The sequence below is a fragment of the Rhinichthys klamathensis genome, unplaced genomic scaffold, assembly GCF_029890125.1.
Source record: "Rhinichthys klamathensis goyatoka isolate OS25496 unplaced genomic scaffold, OSU_Roscu_1.1 h1tg000569l_1, whole genome shotgun sequence".
NCBI lineage: Eukaryota > Metazoa > Chordata > Actinopteri > Cypriniformes > Leuciscidae > Rhinichthys > Rhinichthys klamathensis.
In genome coordinates this window covers 494,501-511,100 of record NW_026607035.1, presented here as the reverse complement: position 1 = coordinate 511,100, position 16,600 = coordinate 494,501, and the positions used below count along the sequence as shown (strand labels likewise).

The following is a 16,600-nucleotide window of genomic DNA, read 5'->3' as shown; positions in this document are numbered from 1 at the left end:
CCCTGAGTCTGACTGAGTCTGTTTCCACCTGAAACATAATTCCACCACAAACATGATCATTACAAGTTTTTGGGAGGCTAATCAACTCACAAAAAGTTCCTTGAAAGTTCCTTGACAAACACCTGATATATATGTCAAGGGTTTTAAATCCTTACCTTGTTCACATTTCTTTTGAAGCCTGTTGAGGTAGAGGCTTCAGTTTCTGGGACAGGTTGTGAAAAATCCTACAATAAAAGAGATGTGTAACTTGGGCCAGTCCCTGTTTTATGCCACACATTCAAATGTTTGCCTTAATAAAAAGCCCAGTGCATTCACCTGAGCAACTGTCCCAGAACACAGACAGAGTGTCTTCATCATTTCCTCCTCCCTGATAAATAAAAGTAGGCCAATATGTTTCTGGTGTTCTGTCTGCTGCATACTGACCTCTGTGTGGGAGACTGTGTGTGTGTGTGCTGGCTTCAACAGGGACACTGCATTTCCCTCAACTGCAGAGACTTACAGTCAGCCATATTTAAAACTTAAAATAGTAATGTATCGCACACGTACCCAGTGTTACTTGCTTCGAGGAGCCGGCACCAGGGTCAGATTGTACAGCACCTGTAATCCCATCCATAATCGGCCGTCCCTTATTCCTATCAGAGCCAACTCAGTGTATTCTGGAGGAGTGGCCCTCCACTGGTTTTCTGAATGTCACTCTTTTTTCGGTTTGCCTCAAACAAGTGTTAATAAAAAAATAATAAAAGGTTGTGTGTAAATACTTACTAGGCTACTTTGAATTATATTTTTATATTTTGTCTTTATCAGCTGCCAAGAACGTTTGGAGTTGCATCTAAAAATCAATGAATATTAATCTTTATTAGTATACATGCACATTTTTTTTATATATTATAAAAATATAGGCTATATTTCACACACACATACATTCATAGCCTATATATACATCATTTTACATGAATAAAGAACGTATTTATTTAGCTTACACATTAACACAATCAGCAATCTTTCTCCAACAGTCTTCTCTTGCTTTGGCAGCAGAGACTGTATTGTTTCGAGCTTGTAATACATATTTAAATTCATCGTAATTCTGAATGATTATCTCTATCGCTCTCGCTCTATCCATTTCGAACGCGATTGGTTGTTCGGTGCCAACGTCACTTTGGTATGTGCACGCGCTCGTGGAGTAATCATAGCTTAAGATCAAAGCCTGAGTTGACAGAGAAAGTTGATGAGCTGCGTCATGGTACCAATAAAGCCTGATTGCATCGGTTTGGTTTTGTCAACTCAAAACTAATCCTGTAACTCCGAGTTTGTTCAGCTACCTTCATGGTACAGGCCCCTGTTCTATTACGGAGCCCCTAAAGGGACATGGTGGGGGAGATTTGGGATGGGAGAAAAATTGGCGTTCTCTCACAAAACTTTGCATTCCCTCGCAAAACGTTTGTGTTCTCTCGCAAAACCTGTTGTGAGCTCTGACAAACACTTCCTGTTTAATGTCCCACTGGCAGTGTTTCAGACAGCTCCGTACGTTAACAATGGAGTGGTTCATAGAGTTTGAAATCGGACTTGTCTCTCAGCCCCCTGCTCATAGAGACCAATTTATATTAAAAGGCTCGTTTTGAGGAAAATTGGGTTGTAGCTTGTTGCCGACGTTACTTTGTTTGGAAATAGATGTCATTTGTGTTTTAACAACGTTTAGCTCACGAGTTATTGATCCGGGAAGTTCAAATCTGTGAATATATTGCCAACTTTACTGAACTCCTTGAACTAAGCACTGACTGCATTTCTTTATATTTGAGTCCAAGTTCAAACTCTATGAAACCCGCTCCATTGTTAAAGGGATACTTCAGGATTTAGCATTAAGCTTTGTATCAGTAGAAAACCAGTATTATTTTCGAATTACCGTGCTTCCCCTCCTCATATCCCCCTGATATGAGAGAAAACTTAATTTTTAGTCTGGAAAAAATCCTCCAATGACGCAAAAATCATCATTTTGCATCATCGGAGGATTTTTGTGCCAGAGGCTAAAGACTACAGCCAGTGTTCCACATGTTTTCACCACACCCATATGGGGCGGGATCTACAGTGGTGTGAATAAGTTATTACCCCCATGCTAAAGTTGCCTAAAAAGAGGAATAAAAAATCATCTTTTGGAAATTGATCTTAATGCCTTAATTAGAAAAATGAGGAAAAATCCAACCTTTAAGGACACCAATTTTCTTTGTGTATGAATAATGTATCATAAATAAATAAATGTTCTTCCTTAAAATACAGGGTGCATAAGTCAGGCCCCCCCTATGTTAAATTCCCATAGAGTCAGGCAGATTTTTATTTTTAAAGGCCAGTTATTTCATGGATCCAGGATAATATGCATCCTGATAAAGTTCCCTTGGCCTTTGGAATTAAAATAGACCCACATCATCACATTCCCTTCACCATACCTAGAGATTGGCATGGGGTACTTTCCATAAGATCATCTTTCAATGCAAATCAAACCAGCTATTAGGCTAACTGAAATAACACCATGCCAATCTCTAGGTATGGTGAAGGGAATGTGATGATGTGGGATATTTTAATTCCAAAGGCCAAGGGAACTTTATCAGGAATGCATTATCCTGGATCCATGAAATAACTGGCCTTTAAAAATAAAAATCTGCCTGACTCTATGGGAATTTAACATAGGGGGGGGCCTGACTTATGCACCCTGTATTTTAAGGAAGAACATTTATTTATTTATGATACATTATTCATACACAAAGAAAATTGGTGTCCTTAAAGGTTGGATTTTTCCTCATTTTTCTGATTAAGGCATTAAGATCAATTTCCAAAAGATGATTTTTTATTCCTCTTTTTAGGCAACTTTAGCAAGGGGGTAATAACTTATTCACACCACTGTAACTCACAGAATGTAAAGATAGTGTCAGACATTTTTCTGTAGAAGCTAAGCTAACAGGCTCTTGCCTCTTGGTCTGTGTAGAAAGTTTGTATAGTAGGCTAATCACGATGGCGGAAGGTAGTTTTGAAGTTGAAATGGCAGAAGGGGATTTCGAAGATCTGTTGCGAGAATCTGATGCTCGCGGCTACCTGTACGAGCCGCAATACAGCGATGAACAGTTGCGGGAGATGGAGGAACAAGAGGCGGCCGGAGCGAGACCTGAGCCCGGCCAGACTCGAGCTGGGGCGGACTGGCGGTGTCAGTGCTCTCGCTTTGCGCCTATGGAAACAGATATAGAGTGCTATTGCTGTCGCGAATCTCAGCGATGCCATTTTCTTCTGGACGAGATCGCTGAATCCGCAGAGCTTTGAGTGTAAAAGTGTTAATATTCATAATTTTTTTAATTAAAAGGTATAACTCACATTGGTTGTGGTTCTTTTTATAAACCTTTAGTGTTACTAGAGTATGGATTAGCCTAGATAATGTATTAGCTTAGAGAAATAGTGATTTCAATTGGAGGAAAATGCAGAGCTACTAAGCTACTCTGTTGACATGGTCCTGCCTTGCATCATATTTTTAATGTGAAAGTCTAAGTTGTGTTATATACATTAGGCTAGTACATCCCGGTACAACACAATTTAGCACCATTTCGATGGAAATTTATCAAATAACTCACGATGTATCAAAGCAAGCCTGGTTGTATCCATTTTAAGGATTCTGCCGCCTGTAACCGGTAGGCGTGGTTTGCGAGTGGCCTCATAAGGGCAGCAAAGCAAGTGCATTCTGGGAGTTGTTGTCTTTCAGCCACATGAATAAAAAAAACATTTTCTGCCTTTTCTCAGTCTAGAATGCTTCAATTTCAAAAATAATTTCACATTTCTACTATATAAATGACCAATATTAAATACACATTCATCTTCCCAGAGATGAAGTGTCCCTTTAAGGTACGGAGCTGTCTGAAATACTGCCAGTGTGACATTAAATAGGAAGTGTTTGTCCGAGCTCACAAAAGGTTTTGCGAGAGAACTCAAAAGTTTTGCCAGAGAACGCAAATATCTTTGCGAGAGAACGCAAATATCTCTGTGAAATTCTCCCATCCCAAATTTTCCTATAGGTGCTCCATAGTACGATATGTGATTTTGGGTCCATTGAGGTGATGTTCTGGAAATGTATTTGATTATATGATCACTTCATGTTCTCTTAAAAATAAAGGTTCCAAAACAAGGTTTTCGCTGTGATGCCATAGAAGAACCATTTTTGGTTCCCCAAAGAGCCTTTCAGTGAACCGTTCTTAAAATAACCTTTTTTTGTGTGTGTAAAGAACATTTAATATTCATAATCTAAAGAACCTTTTTCCACTGTAAAGAACCTTTGGTTCACAGGAAAGGTTCCATGGATAAAGAGTGTACAAATATATTCTTTTCAATTTAGAATCTTGATGTTGATAAAAAAAATCCATGTAATATACTGTTTAGCATGGTACTGAATGATTTACAATTGTGTTTACATGGCACTCCAAGAATACCGTGGTATATGTCCAAAAAACGGGTAGTACCATGATACTTTTTTGTTATTTTGTGTGCTAATCCCTACATATGAACACTGAGATGGAGCTTTATTTTAGTCCAGATTAGGGAACATCAGTCGTGCTGGTGGTTCTCTGAAAACAGTGAGAGGTTGATAATCACACAGAGTCATGTGCGCTGAGTTAAGTCTCTGTTTGTAGGAAGCTTAACATCTCTTTTCAGATTGTATTTGGTTGATGACACAGTCATGAGACGACCATTTTAACATTTGACACAACTGACACTTTATATATCATTTCTGAAAGTTAGTCAATGAAATGTTATTATATAGAGCTTATACTATTTGACCTGTTTAGTTTGTAGTCAGAAAGAGAATGAGCAATTACGAGCTATAAACACTCTGGAATTTCTCGTAGCACTTTTCGATTAATGAATAAAATAAGGTCTGTGGTAAAATCTGATTTTCAATACTTCTGTTCTATGACTCAACTGGTCTCCATGTGTTTGTTCAACGTGGTGCAGATGTGTTGGATCTCTATGTAGAGTTGAGAGATTGATGTGTTTATGTTCAATTCTCTGAAGAAAAGCAGCTGAATTAAGAATGGTTAAAGGGATAGTTCACTTTGAAACTAATTTTTGATATGTTTTAGCTTACCTCAAGGGCATCCAAGATGAAGGTATCTTTGTTTCCGCAGTAGTTTCAATTGTGATATTTTTAGGTCAAACCGTTCTTGTCTGTCAGTCATATAATGCAGTCCTATGGGGTCCACCTCAAAGAGTATGCACAGAGAAGTCCAAATTAAACATGATTTAATTACTCGTAAAGGTAAGTACACATTGATGGCCTAAGACACGAAACGAGCGGTTTGTGTGTGAAAACGAACAGTATTTATATCGTTTTTACCTCTTGTAACCACAGCCACGCGGTCTGTGCGTTAGGAGGTAAAAACGATATAAATACTGTTCGTTTTCTCACACAAACCGCATGCATTATATGACTGACAGACAAGAACGGTTTGACCTAAAAAGATCAAAATTGAAACTACTGCGGAAACAAAGACACCTACATCTTGGATGCCCTTGAGGTAGCTAAAACATATCAAAAATTAATTTCAAAGTGAACTATCCCTTTAAAGGTGCCCTAGAATGTTTTTTATTTATTATTTTATAATGTTTCCTGGGTTACCCTTATAATGTTAGTATGTTTTTTAGATAAAAAATAATCATAATTTAGAAATAAATGGCATTTTTCCTAGCCTGCTTTTAGCCTCTGATTTGAACACTCTGTTTGAAGGGGCGTGTCTGCTGTGGGATTCAGTGTAACCGCGGCCACTGCTGTGATTGGCTGACATGCTTGCATATGAAATAGCAACGCATTACATGTGAAACTCTCTCCCGAATACTTTTACTACTGCTATTATACGTTTTTGCTATAACAGCTATCGAGATTAACGAATCGTGAGATGTTTTTAAAGTATTTAGATCTATTCCCATCACATAAAATGTTGCCGTGATGAGCATTGAGCAGATGACTGTGTGCTGATCGCGAGAATGAAGATCTTATCATTGCAAAGCAGTTTCTGCACTCTCTCTGCTTTCACCAATGCAAACACGATGATGTAAATACAATAAGAGCTTCGTTGTGCAGTAACGTGCGTCATTGATTTCATAACGAGTTTGGCAAGTGTCCAGATAAACTCGCGCTGTGTGGAAAGATTGTTCTTTGATCGCTTTCTGTATATAATTTGTTCACAAATTAAATACGATTATTTTCATCCTACTAAAAGAAACGATGTGAAGCTGATATTTTAGTCACTGGCTTGACTTACTGATGCATAAACAGTATTGAACGATTTTGAGAGAAAGATTACCTGTCTGAACTTGAACAATTACTCATCAGAAAGTGTTGCTTGGTAGCTCGATCCGAGGCCAGCTCTGTATTGGCCCAAGTTGAGGAAACACTCGGTGAAATGTTTGGAAATTTCCAGAGAAAATAAAATTAACCCATTGTTTCTTCAGAGGCCAAGATGAAGGAACTAAAAAATACTTTTGTGTTCATGTGTACATCCACACTGAGCAACTGCCATGCTTCGGCTGCGCAGTTCCGCCTGGCATTGAGGGCTGGCATTATGCAAATATTTGGAGATTAATGATCCCGACTATTGCGTCACAGTCGGTATTGTGTGGAGAACCGACCGTTTTTCAGGGGTGTTTTTCATAAACGTGAATTACATGAGAACGCGAAAACAGTCCAGTTTGAGATTCACTCTATGTCATGTCCATGCACTGAACTCTTGTTATTTGACTATACCAAGGTAAATTCGATTTTGAACTATAGGTCACCTTTAATTCCGATAGATGCAGCTATGATAGTTAAACACAAGTTTGCCATGTCTCTCTGCTATGAGAATGCAAATTGCATAGTCGTTCGTTGCATAGTCCATAGTGTTTTTTTCCTAATATGGAAGTCAATGGCTAGCGTCAACTGTCTGGTTACCAACATTCTTTCAAATATCTTCTTTTGTGTTCAACAGAAGAAAGGAACTCTTACAGGTTTGGAACAACATGAGGGTGAATAAATGATGACAGATCGGCAATCAGACTTCACTGGTCATGCTGAATGTTTTGATTCACTTAAAAGAACCAGCTCGTAAGAGTCATTAGCTCTAATGACGCGAATCAGACTTTACTGGTCATGCTGTATGTTTTGCACTGAATAGCAGGCAACACATTAAACTCAATCGCTTACAGTATTTTTTTTATGGAACGGATTCTGAATAAGAATCAGTTTCGGTGCATCTGAAAGTTCAGGTCATTTGATTTGGACGAATTAAATGAGAAATTGTTGGGTTCAAACTGACTTTAGTATATCTGCATGTGCACATATACAAGATAATGTTGAGATCTCTTCTGAGACACTTTTTTCTAACCAGAAAAATGAGAAGCAGAAGACTAAAAAGTCACCATTTATCATGCAATTGAGGCGCTATTGAGATATTAAAGAGAGCAGTTTTAGTTTTTATTCTGTGGGATCTTCCTTCAATTCTGACTGTTTCTTTTCCGTTTTTGACAATCTGCCTAGGTTCTGCTATTCCAGTGGGCATCGATGTGCAGGTGGAGAGCATTGACAGCATTTCAGAGGTCAATATGGTATGTGTCTGCTCTTTTATAAATTACTTTTAACCTTTAACCTGTTGGTGGGCTCTGCACACCCTCAACTCCTATTGCCAGTCATACATCAAGCTTAAATCCTCGACAATTTAAACAGATTAGATTCACAACTGAGGCAGAGGGCAAATGTCAAAACCATCACGCACGCAACAAAGACTATGAACCTCCAGAATAGCATGCTAAATCCATAGACATGTTCATTTGGGGTACATATCCTGATGTACTCAAGTCAACACCTGTTTTTAAAATCTAAGCCATTTTTCTAAAAACGAATTACTCGAGTGCCTTGGATTGTTACAACCCGTGCAGCACTTCTTGCATTCCTTGTATTTATGTACTCAAGTTTTAATTTAATTTTACTTTATTTTATTTTTCCTAAGTGGCAAATAGCACATAGGAAGTATGAGAATTATGTAATGAAAACAAATGCTTGGCAACAGGCATAATCATATATACACAGTGGCATTCAACGTATAAAAGAGTGGCTTATGCTAACTGACACAATCCCTTTTTCATGTCTTTTGTGGGCATAGGACTTTACCATGACCTTGTACCTTAGACATTACTGGCAGGACGACAGACTGGCCTTCCCCTCCAGCAATAACAAAAGCCGAACATTTGATGCTCGGCTGGTGAAAAAGATCTGGGTGCCAGACGTCTTTTTTGTTCACTCCAAGCGTTCTTTCATTCATGACACCACCATGGAAAACATCATGCTCAGAGTCTATCCAGATGGAAACATTCTTTACAGCGTCAGGTAACACTTGAAGCCACTTCCCTGAAACCAGATGTTTTCACAAGAACTGTGAAAGTAGCGATTGCCCTGAGTCATTTCCCTGTGTTTACAGAGTTCACAAGAAAGAAAATAAGATGCGTTCAGCTCTTTACTTTGAAGTCAATTTTAGAGCTAAAGATAGTTTATCCAAATATGAAAAAACTGTTATCATTAAATTACCCTCATGTCATTCCAAACTTGCAAGGCTTTATTTTTTCTGGTGAACACATATTTTGAAGAATTTCTCTCAGGTCTTTTCTGTACTACAACAGTTCATAGTAACTTCAGCTTTAAAAAGGATAAGAACAAAGTCTTCTGAAGTCATACAAGAGCTTTGTGTAAGAAATACAGGTCCTTCTCAAAAAATTAGCATATTGTGATAAAGTTCATTATTTTCCATAATGTAATGATAAAAATTAAACTTTCATATATTTTAGATTCATTGCACACCAACTGAAATATTTCAGGTCTTTTATTGTTTTAATACTGATGATTTTGGCATACAGCTCATGAAAACCCCAAATTCCTGTCTCAAAAAAATTTGCATATTTCATCCCACCATAAAAGAAGTGTTTTTAATACAAAAAAAAAAAAAAGTCAACCTTCAAATAATTGTTCAGTTATGCACTCAATAGTCAATACTTGGTCGGGAATCCTTTTGCAGAAATGACTGCTTCAATGCGGCGTGGCATGGAAACAATCAGCCTGTGGCACTGCTGAGGTGTTATGGAGGCCCAGGATGCTTCGATAGCGGCCTTAAGCTCATCCAGAGTGTTGGGTCTTGCGTCTCTCAACTTTCTCTTCACAATATCCCACAGATTCTCTATGGGGTTTAGGTCAGGAGAGTTGGCAGGCCAATTGAGCACAGTAATACCATGGTCAGGAAACCATTTACCAGTGGTTTTGGCACTGTGAGCAGGTGCCAGGTCGTGCTGAAAAATGAAATCTTCATCTCCATAAAGCTTTTCAGCAGATGGAAGCATGAAGTGCTCCAAAATCTCCTGATAGCTAGCTGCATTGACCCTGCCCTTGATAAAACACAGTGCACCAACACCAGCAGCTGACATGGCACCCCAGACCATCACTGACTGTTGGTACTTGACACTGGACTTCAGGCATTTTGGCATTTCCTTCTCCCAAGTCTTCCTCCAGACTCTGGCACCTTGATTTCCGAATGACATGCAAAACTGAGCAACAGTCCAGTGCTGCTTCTCTGTAGCCCAGGTCAGGCGCTTCTGCCGCTGTTTCTGGTTCAAAAGTGGCTTGACCTGGGGAATGCGGCACCTGTAGCCCATTTCCTGCACACGCCTGTGCACGGTGGCTCTGGATGTTTCTACTCCAGACTCAGTCCACTGCTTCCGCAGGTCCCCCAAGCTCTGGAATCGGTCCTTCTCCACAATCTTCCTCAGGGTCCGGTCACCTCTTCTCGTTGTGCAGCGTTTTTTGCCACACTTTTTCCTTCCCACAGACTTCCCACTGAGGTGCCTTGATACAGCACTCTGGGAACAGCCTATATGTTCAGAAATTTCTTTATGTCTTACCCTCTTGCTTGAGGGTGTCAATGATGGCCTTCTGGACAGCAGTCAGGTCGGCAGTCTTTGATTGCGGTTTTGAGTAATGAAACAGGCTGGGAGTTTTTAAAAGCCTTAGGAATCGTTTGCAGGTGTTTAGAGTTAATTAGTTGATTCAGATGATTAGGTTAATAGCTCGTTTAGAGGCCCTTTTCATGATATGCTAATTTGTTGAGATTTTTGAAATTTTGGTTTTTCATGAGCTGTATGCCCAAATCATCAGTATTAAAACAATAAAAGACCTGAAATATTTCAGTTGGTGTGCAATGAATCTAAAATATATGAAAGTTTAATTTTTATCATTACATTATGGAAAATAATTAACTTTATCACAATATGCTAATTTTTTTAGAAGGACCTGTATACTGCGATCTCAGTAATTATTCAGTCATAATCTTCCCCTTCAGTGAGCTTTTAACTTGAGAACTGCAGTCAGTGAGAACTCAAGATCTGATTCATTAAAAAAAAATGTTTAGCTGAATGATTTGTTCAGTGAGTTGAACTCAAGATTCAGATCATTCTGATTCATGACTGTTCTTTTGAACCGGTTCCCAGCGAGCAAACAGTCGTCTATAATACGTCTAAAAGACGTAATTGTTAGACATCCAGAAGACGTCCTCACAGGAGCCAGAATGAAAGTTTTTTATACGTCTTTTCAGGACGTTGTTTAGACGTCAATTAAAGACGTGCTACAGACGTAATTTTTAAACATCCAGAAGACGTCCTCACAGGAGCCAGAATGAAAGTTTTTTATACGTCTTTTCTGGACGTTGTTTAGACGTAAATTAAAGACGTGCTACAGACGTAATTGTTAGACATCCAGAAGACGTCCTCACAGGAGCCAGAATGAAAGTTTTTTATACGTCTTTTCTGGACGTTGTTTAGACGTCAATTAAAGACGTGCTACAGACGTAATTTTTAAACATCCAGAAGACGTCCTCACAGGAGCCAGAATGAAAGTTTTTTATACGTCTTTTCTGGACATTGTATAGACGTAAATTAAAGACTTGCTACAGACGTAATTGTTAGACATCCAGAAGACGTCTTCACAGGAGCCAGAATGAAAGGTTTTTATACGTCTTTTCTGGACGTTGTTTAGACGTAAATTAAAGACGTGCTACAGACGTAATTGTTAGACATCCAGAAGACGTCTTTACAGGAGCCAGAATGAAAGTTTTTTATACGTCTTTTCTGGACATTGTATAGACGTAAATTAAAGACGTGCTACAGACGTAATTGTTAGACATCCAGAAGACGTCTTTACAGGAGCCAGAATGAAAGTTTTTTATACGTCTTTTCTGGACATTGTATAGACGTAAATTAAAGACGTGCTACAGACGTAATTGTTAGACATCCAGAAGACGTCTTCACAGGAGCCAGAATGAAAGGTTTTTATACGTCTTTTCTGGACGTTGTTTAGACGTAAATTAAAGACGTGCTACAGACGTAATTGTTAGACATCCAGAAGACGTCTTCACAGGAGCCAGAATGAACGTTTTTTATAAAAAAAATTTGGACATTGTTTAGACGTCAATTAAAGACATGCTACAGACGTAATTGTTAGACATCTAAAGGCAGCCAGAATAAAAGTTGTATTAGTCACGTTTTCTGTAGTATAAATGTCAAAGAAGACTGTTAAAGACCCATATTGAAACGGAAATCCCATTTGTGCATTTTGCAAGGATCCAACTTTAAAAAATCTTTACTTCAAAACAGTGGCAGTGAGTTAGTTCTCACTGAGAAAAACCCAGTTACAGATTGTTAATGGTTGTCGTGTCATGAAACTGCAGACACACAGACCATAGACCTAAATAAGATTTGAAAGAATTTTGATAATATTGAATACTCAATTGAATACGGGAACTGTGTAGTGTATATACAAGTCTTGCATTTGTATATCTTATCAATATAATTGTAATAAACTGCTTACCATTTGCCTGTAAACCAAACTGATCACTCCAAGAAATCAACTATTTAAATCTCAAAATATATATTTTATTACTATTTTGTTCTACTGGACCAAAACTTAAAAGCCAGAACAGTAAAGTTATAAATTAACACAATTTCCCTTTAAATAATCTATAAAATGTTGTTAAAACAGTATAACATATCAATTAACAAAATGTGGCTGCTATAAGCTTCACAAGCTTCATTTATAGCGGCAAGCCCCGACTCTCCCGGGGGCATGTTTCAGATGATCGGCTGCAGACTTTATTTGGGCCTCTGTTGCAGCTGGGTCCCATTTCATGACAGCAGCTACAATCAAAGCAAAAAAATACACATGTAAAATAAATAAATACAAACGCCACTGTTGTGGTTTAGCTTGCAGCAGAGATGCATAGAAAATTTTAGTACTCGAATCAATGAAATGAAACAGTTATTAAATCACAAATCAAGTAAAATTACATCAAGCCTGATATAAAGCATTCCACACACACATACATATATATATACACACACACACATATACATATATATTTTCGTATTCGTATTGAACCGTTCGGTACGAGGCTTTCGGTTCAGTGTGCATTACAAACCGAACGGTTTGTTGGACTATTTTTCCTGCTGACCAAAATTTCGTTATTTAAAATGTAGGGGCGTGGCAAGCGTGCTCATAATGTAAGAGATGCTGCCGCGACCACAACATTGCCCAACATCAAATAGCAAACGTAATGTAAGCGGAACGAAACTGCAGCTGCGCTACTCGTTATTGTGTGGTTGACGGATCGTTTATCAGTTTGGACCAATCCAGCGTCTTGATCAAGCGACACTGTTACTACACAGCACTAAGAGATCCAGTAAAGAAAGCAGTTGAATTTGCCACTGAAGTAATAATATCGCAGCGAGATCTAGTGAGAAACATTCACATTTCTCCGTTATTAACGGATCAAACAGCGCTGACGTGGAAAACAGGAATAAACATTGTGCCATGAATGAACTATCCAGTGCCCACAGATCAGCAACATTCACCATGGATTTACTGTAGTAACACTACTAACTGTAACCATGGAAGTTTGGCAGGAATAGTAGGCTATAATGCTTTCAAGTAACGTTACGTCGGTTTTATTTCGACATTATGAATAAAATTGCTGCCCTCAAATGTTAATCTGAAATAAAATAAACCTTTGTTTATAACTACTACAATATTACAATTAATTTTTTTCAAGGAGCAAGGAGCTGTTTTTGTTTTATATGCTCCTAAGAAGAGTCAAGTGTAGCTCCATCACTGCTCAAAGTAAAAAATTATCATACTTTGATGAAAAATTATTAAAAAAATTAAATCAAGGAAATTTCTCTGGCTTTTCTTTCTTTTTGCTGTATCAAAAACGTACCGAACCGTGAATTTTGTGAACCGTCACACCCCTAACATATATATTTATTTACATTTGAATAGTTATCAAAGACCTGTTTGTGAAAGGTTTTTTATTTTTATTATTGTTTATGTTAAAACTAGGGGTGTGACGGTTATTATATAACCGTGAGACCGATGGTTATAGTTGAACACCGTCATTAGAACTTGTGGTGGCAATTTTAATGATATTCATTGATCTTTAGTTAAATATAGATGATTCAAAGAATGTCACATGTGTGTCTCTCACTTGTAGTGAGAGAGGATTCTGTTTATGTACCTGGGGAGGCAGAAGAGGGAGACACTCCAGAGAACAGACGAACAAGGACCTCTGACCTAGATGTCAGAAGGCCACTTAGTGCAGGGGAGCTTAGTGGGCCAACTAGTGACATCTATGGAAAACTACTGGGAGGAAGGCTCTGGGGGGAAGAAGGCCTTGAAACTAAGATAAAAGCTAGTTCAGTCTGTCTGGGGGTGTGTCACTCTTCTGCACAGGGTAACAACTGTGTATTAGACTGCTCCTATTCTTGCAAGAATAAATACTTCTATTTTATATAATTTGACTCTGAGTGTCTCTTACGCAGTGATGTTTGTTTGAGATGAATTTTTGCCACAATAAACTCTATAACCGCCAAAACCGTGTTATTAAAATATATTGCAGATAAGGTTATACTAATATCAGTGTTGGGGAGTAACGGAATACATATACCAGCGTTACGTATTCAGAATACAAATTATGAGTAGGCCTAACTGTAGTCTCCACAGAACAAAAAAAATTGTAAAAAAAAAAAAATTGGGTTTGCATTTATGAGGAAAAAACAATGTTACGGACATGAGCGCTCTGAACGCGGCACTAAAAGATGCTTTAAAAATTTCACAGACACACCAAACAGAAAGCACAAAACCTTTCTTTAAAGTGCATTTAGTTTTGTATTAATTGTATCTTAATTTTAATCAATGTTTCATCAACCAATTGCCTGGATTTAATAAATAAGAAGTAAATATAGCAGACGATAAACACGGAGGCGCCGGCGTGTGAACTGGAGCTCGTCTCATAAATGAACCGAAACTCAGCATATAAGGTAGCCTACTTGCCTCACAGACAGGTCTACTTTTAAACAGAACAATTCAAAACGTAAGAATACAGACTGCTCTCTGCTTATGTAATAAGCAGATAATCCGTATGAATTGTGTATTTCTCTCTGGCGCGTTGACTACTGCGAAGATCGTGAGTCAGCATCGTCAACTTCATCTTTGCAGCCGACACTGGCAAAGAAAACACTTGTTTATTAATAAACAATTAAAATATCTCATTGCTATATTTTACATATTCATAATCATTACTTTTGCCGGTTCTTTGTGACAGATTTTAGGTGCTTATTGGCAGCACCAGCCTTACATGTTACACCACCGCATCACCGCACCCACCAGAATAGGCCTGTTTGATTTTTTTTTGTTAAAGTCCCACTCCGATCATATTTTGAGCTATTTTTAAACATTCCCAGTGGTCTTTAAATTATGATTATGCCATTTTTAGCCAAAATCACAAAACCTGTGCCGTATTCTGGGACTTCGCTTCAGCAGAGCGGCAGTAGCTCATTAGCAAATCGCCTCTGCGTTGTGGGCGGTGCCGTTGGCACGGAGACGACCCTCCCCCTGCCCGTTGCTGAGAGCTCTGTCTCTCCCGCTAGCTTACACCCCCAATACCGGTGGGGCAACAGTATTATATACACGTTAATTATTATTATACGAAGTTAATCAAAGTTATCACCGATCACCAATCATTATTTCACTCCAAGACATCGCGTGTGGAGACGCCCAGTGGAGTTACTACGTCACAACTCCAGTCTATTTTAGCCGGCATTTTAGCGTCTGCTACTGATTCACAGCCATTTGAATGTAGAAATACTCAGAAATACAAGCTTATTTTTCTCAAGATATGTCCTCTAACATCAGAAAAATGCCACAAGAACATGTTAACACCTAGAAAAACATTATTTTCATCGGAGTGGGTCTTTAAGGATTTGTTTACTGTGTGTGATTCATTTAATGGAAAGCTCAAGTCACTGCTAGTTGTCTGGCTGTTAATTCTAAATAAACGTAGAGCAAGTAGCAGTGTCTGCTCGTTTATTCAAACTAAGTTGTCCTATAACAGACGAACGTCGCAACGCTATGTTTTTTTTTGTTTTGAAAACCAAATCTTTTGTATGTGAAAGAGCCATGCGTTAAAAGTCAGATGGCACAAAATATGAACAAAATAAATAAAATAATTGAATATTGAATTGCATAGCATCATATTTTTCTCCATTGCATCGTATTACATTGAATCGCATCGCGTTGAGTTGAAATCAAATCGCACCGCATCGTAATAATAGTGAATCGCATTGCATTGCATCGGTAGCTGCTTATATGTAGCCTATCTTTAATGTATCGTATCGTTGGCTATGCATCGACATGCGTATCGCATCGGCCTCAGTTATGGAGATGCACATCCCTAATACCTACATAGGAAAAGTAACTACATTTACATACTGTGAATCGTTTTTTTTAAATCGAGAATCGTTTTTGCATCGAAAATCGCTATTGAATCGAATCTTGAGCCTAAAAATCGGAATCGTGACATTTTCTGAATCGTACACCCCTAATATAAACACACATAGCTGTTTGCTTGGAACACCTCTTTAATTGTAAATTTATTAAATCACATGTAAGGTTTATAAATAGTAGCTAAAGGAGAGTAAACTGATACCCCCTTTATTTTCTCTACCTTATGCCGTCCGAAAGGGTATGTGATTTTCTTTCTTCAGATGAACACATTTTAGAAAAAATAAACTAGACTTTTAGAAAAATTATCCATCTCTTGTGTTTGTGTTAAATACTGCAAGTGAATAGACACCAAAATGCGGAAGGTCGAAAAAGTCCAAGAGCATTGTAAAGCTCACATGATAAATGCAGAAAACATCTTGTGTGAACAACACAGCAGGCTGTACTGTATGAAGTTTCTGGTGCATGCACTTGCATTATATTGGCTTACAATAATGGATAATTTTTCAAAAAATCTTTGTGGAAAATATACATCTGGAATGGCACGGGAAAAAATAGATTTTTTTTTATTTTGGAGTGCACTGTGCCTTTAAAATTGACTACGGTTTTAGATACTGCAATGGATACTTACTAGTGATGGACTTGTTTCTCTGTTGGTGCCTGTTCTGCTCCGTAAACATTGTTCCAATGCTTGATCTAAAAAAAAAAAAAAGTTAAAAAGTGCGTTAATAA

The 16,600-nt window shown here is 38.1% G+C and overlaps 1 protein-coding gene across 1 annotated transcript in view; it reads left to right on the top strand.

Annotated features, from left to right (window-relative positions):
• The window catches only part of gabrr3a (gamma-aminobutyric acid type A receptor subunit rho3a), a 32,583-nt gene that overhangs the window by 3,970 nt on the left and 12,013 nt on the right, over positions 1-16,600 (top strand). Inside the window, exons 3-4 of the mRNA XM_056239641.1 lie at positions 7,541-7,608; positions 8,163-8,386. Coding sequence (XP_056095616.1) covers positions 7,541-7,608; positions 8,163-8,386 — 292 coding nt within the window. The remainder of the gene's footprint in view (positions 1-7,540; positions 7,609-8,162; positions 8,387-16,600) is intronic.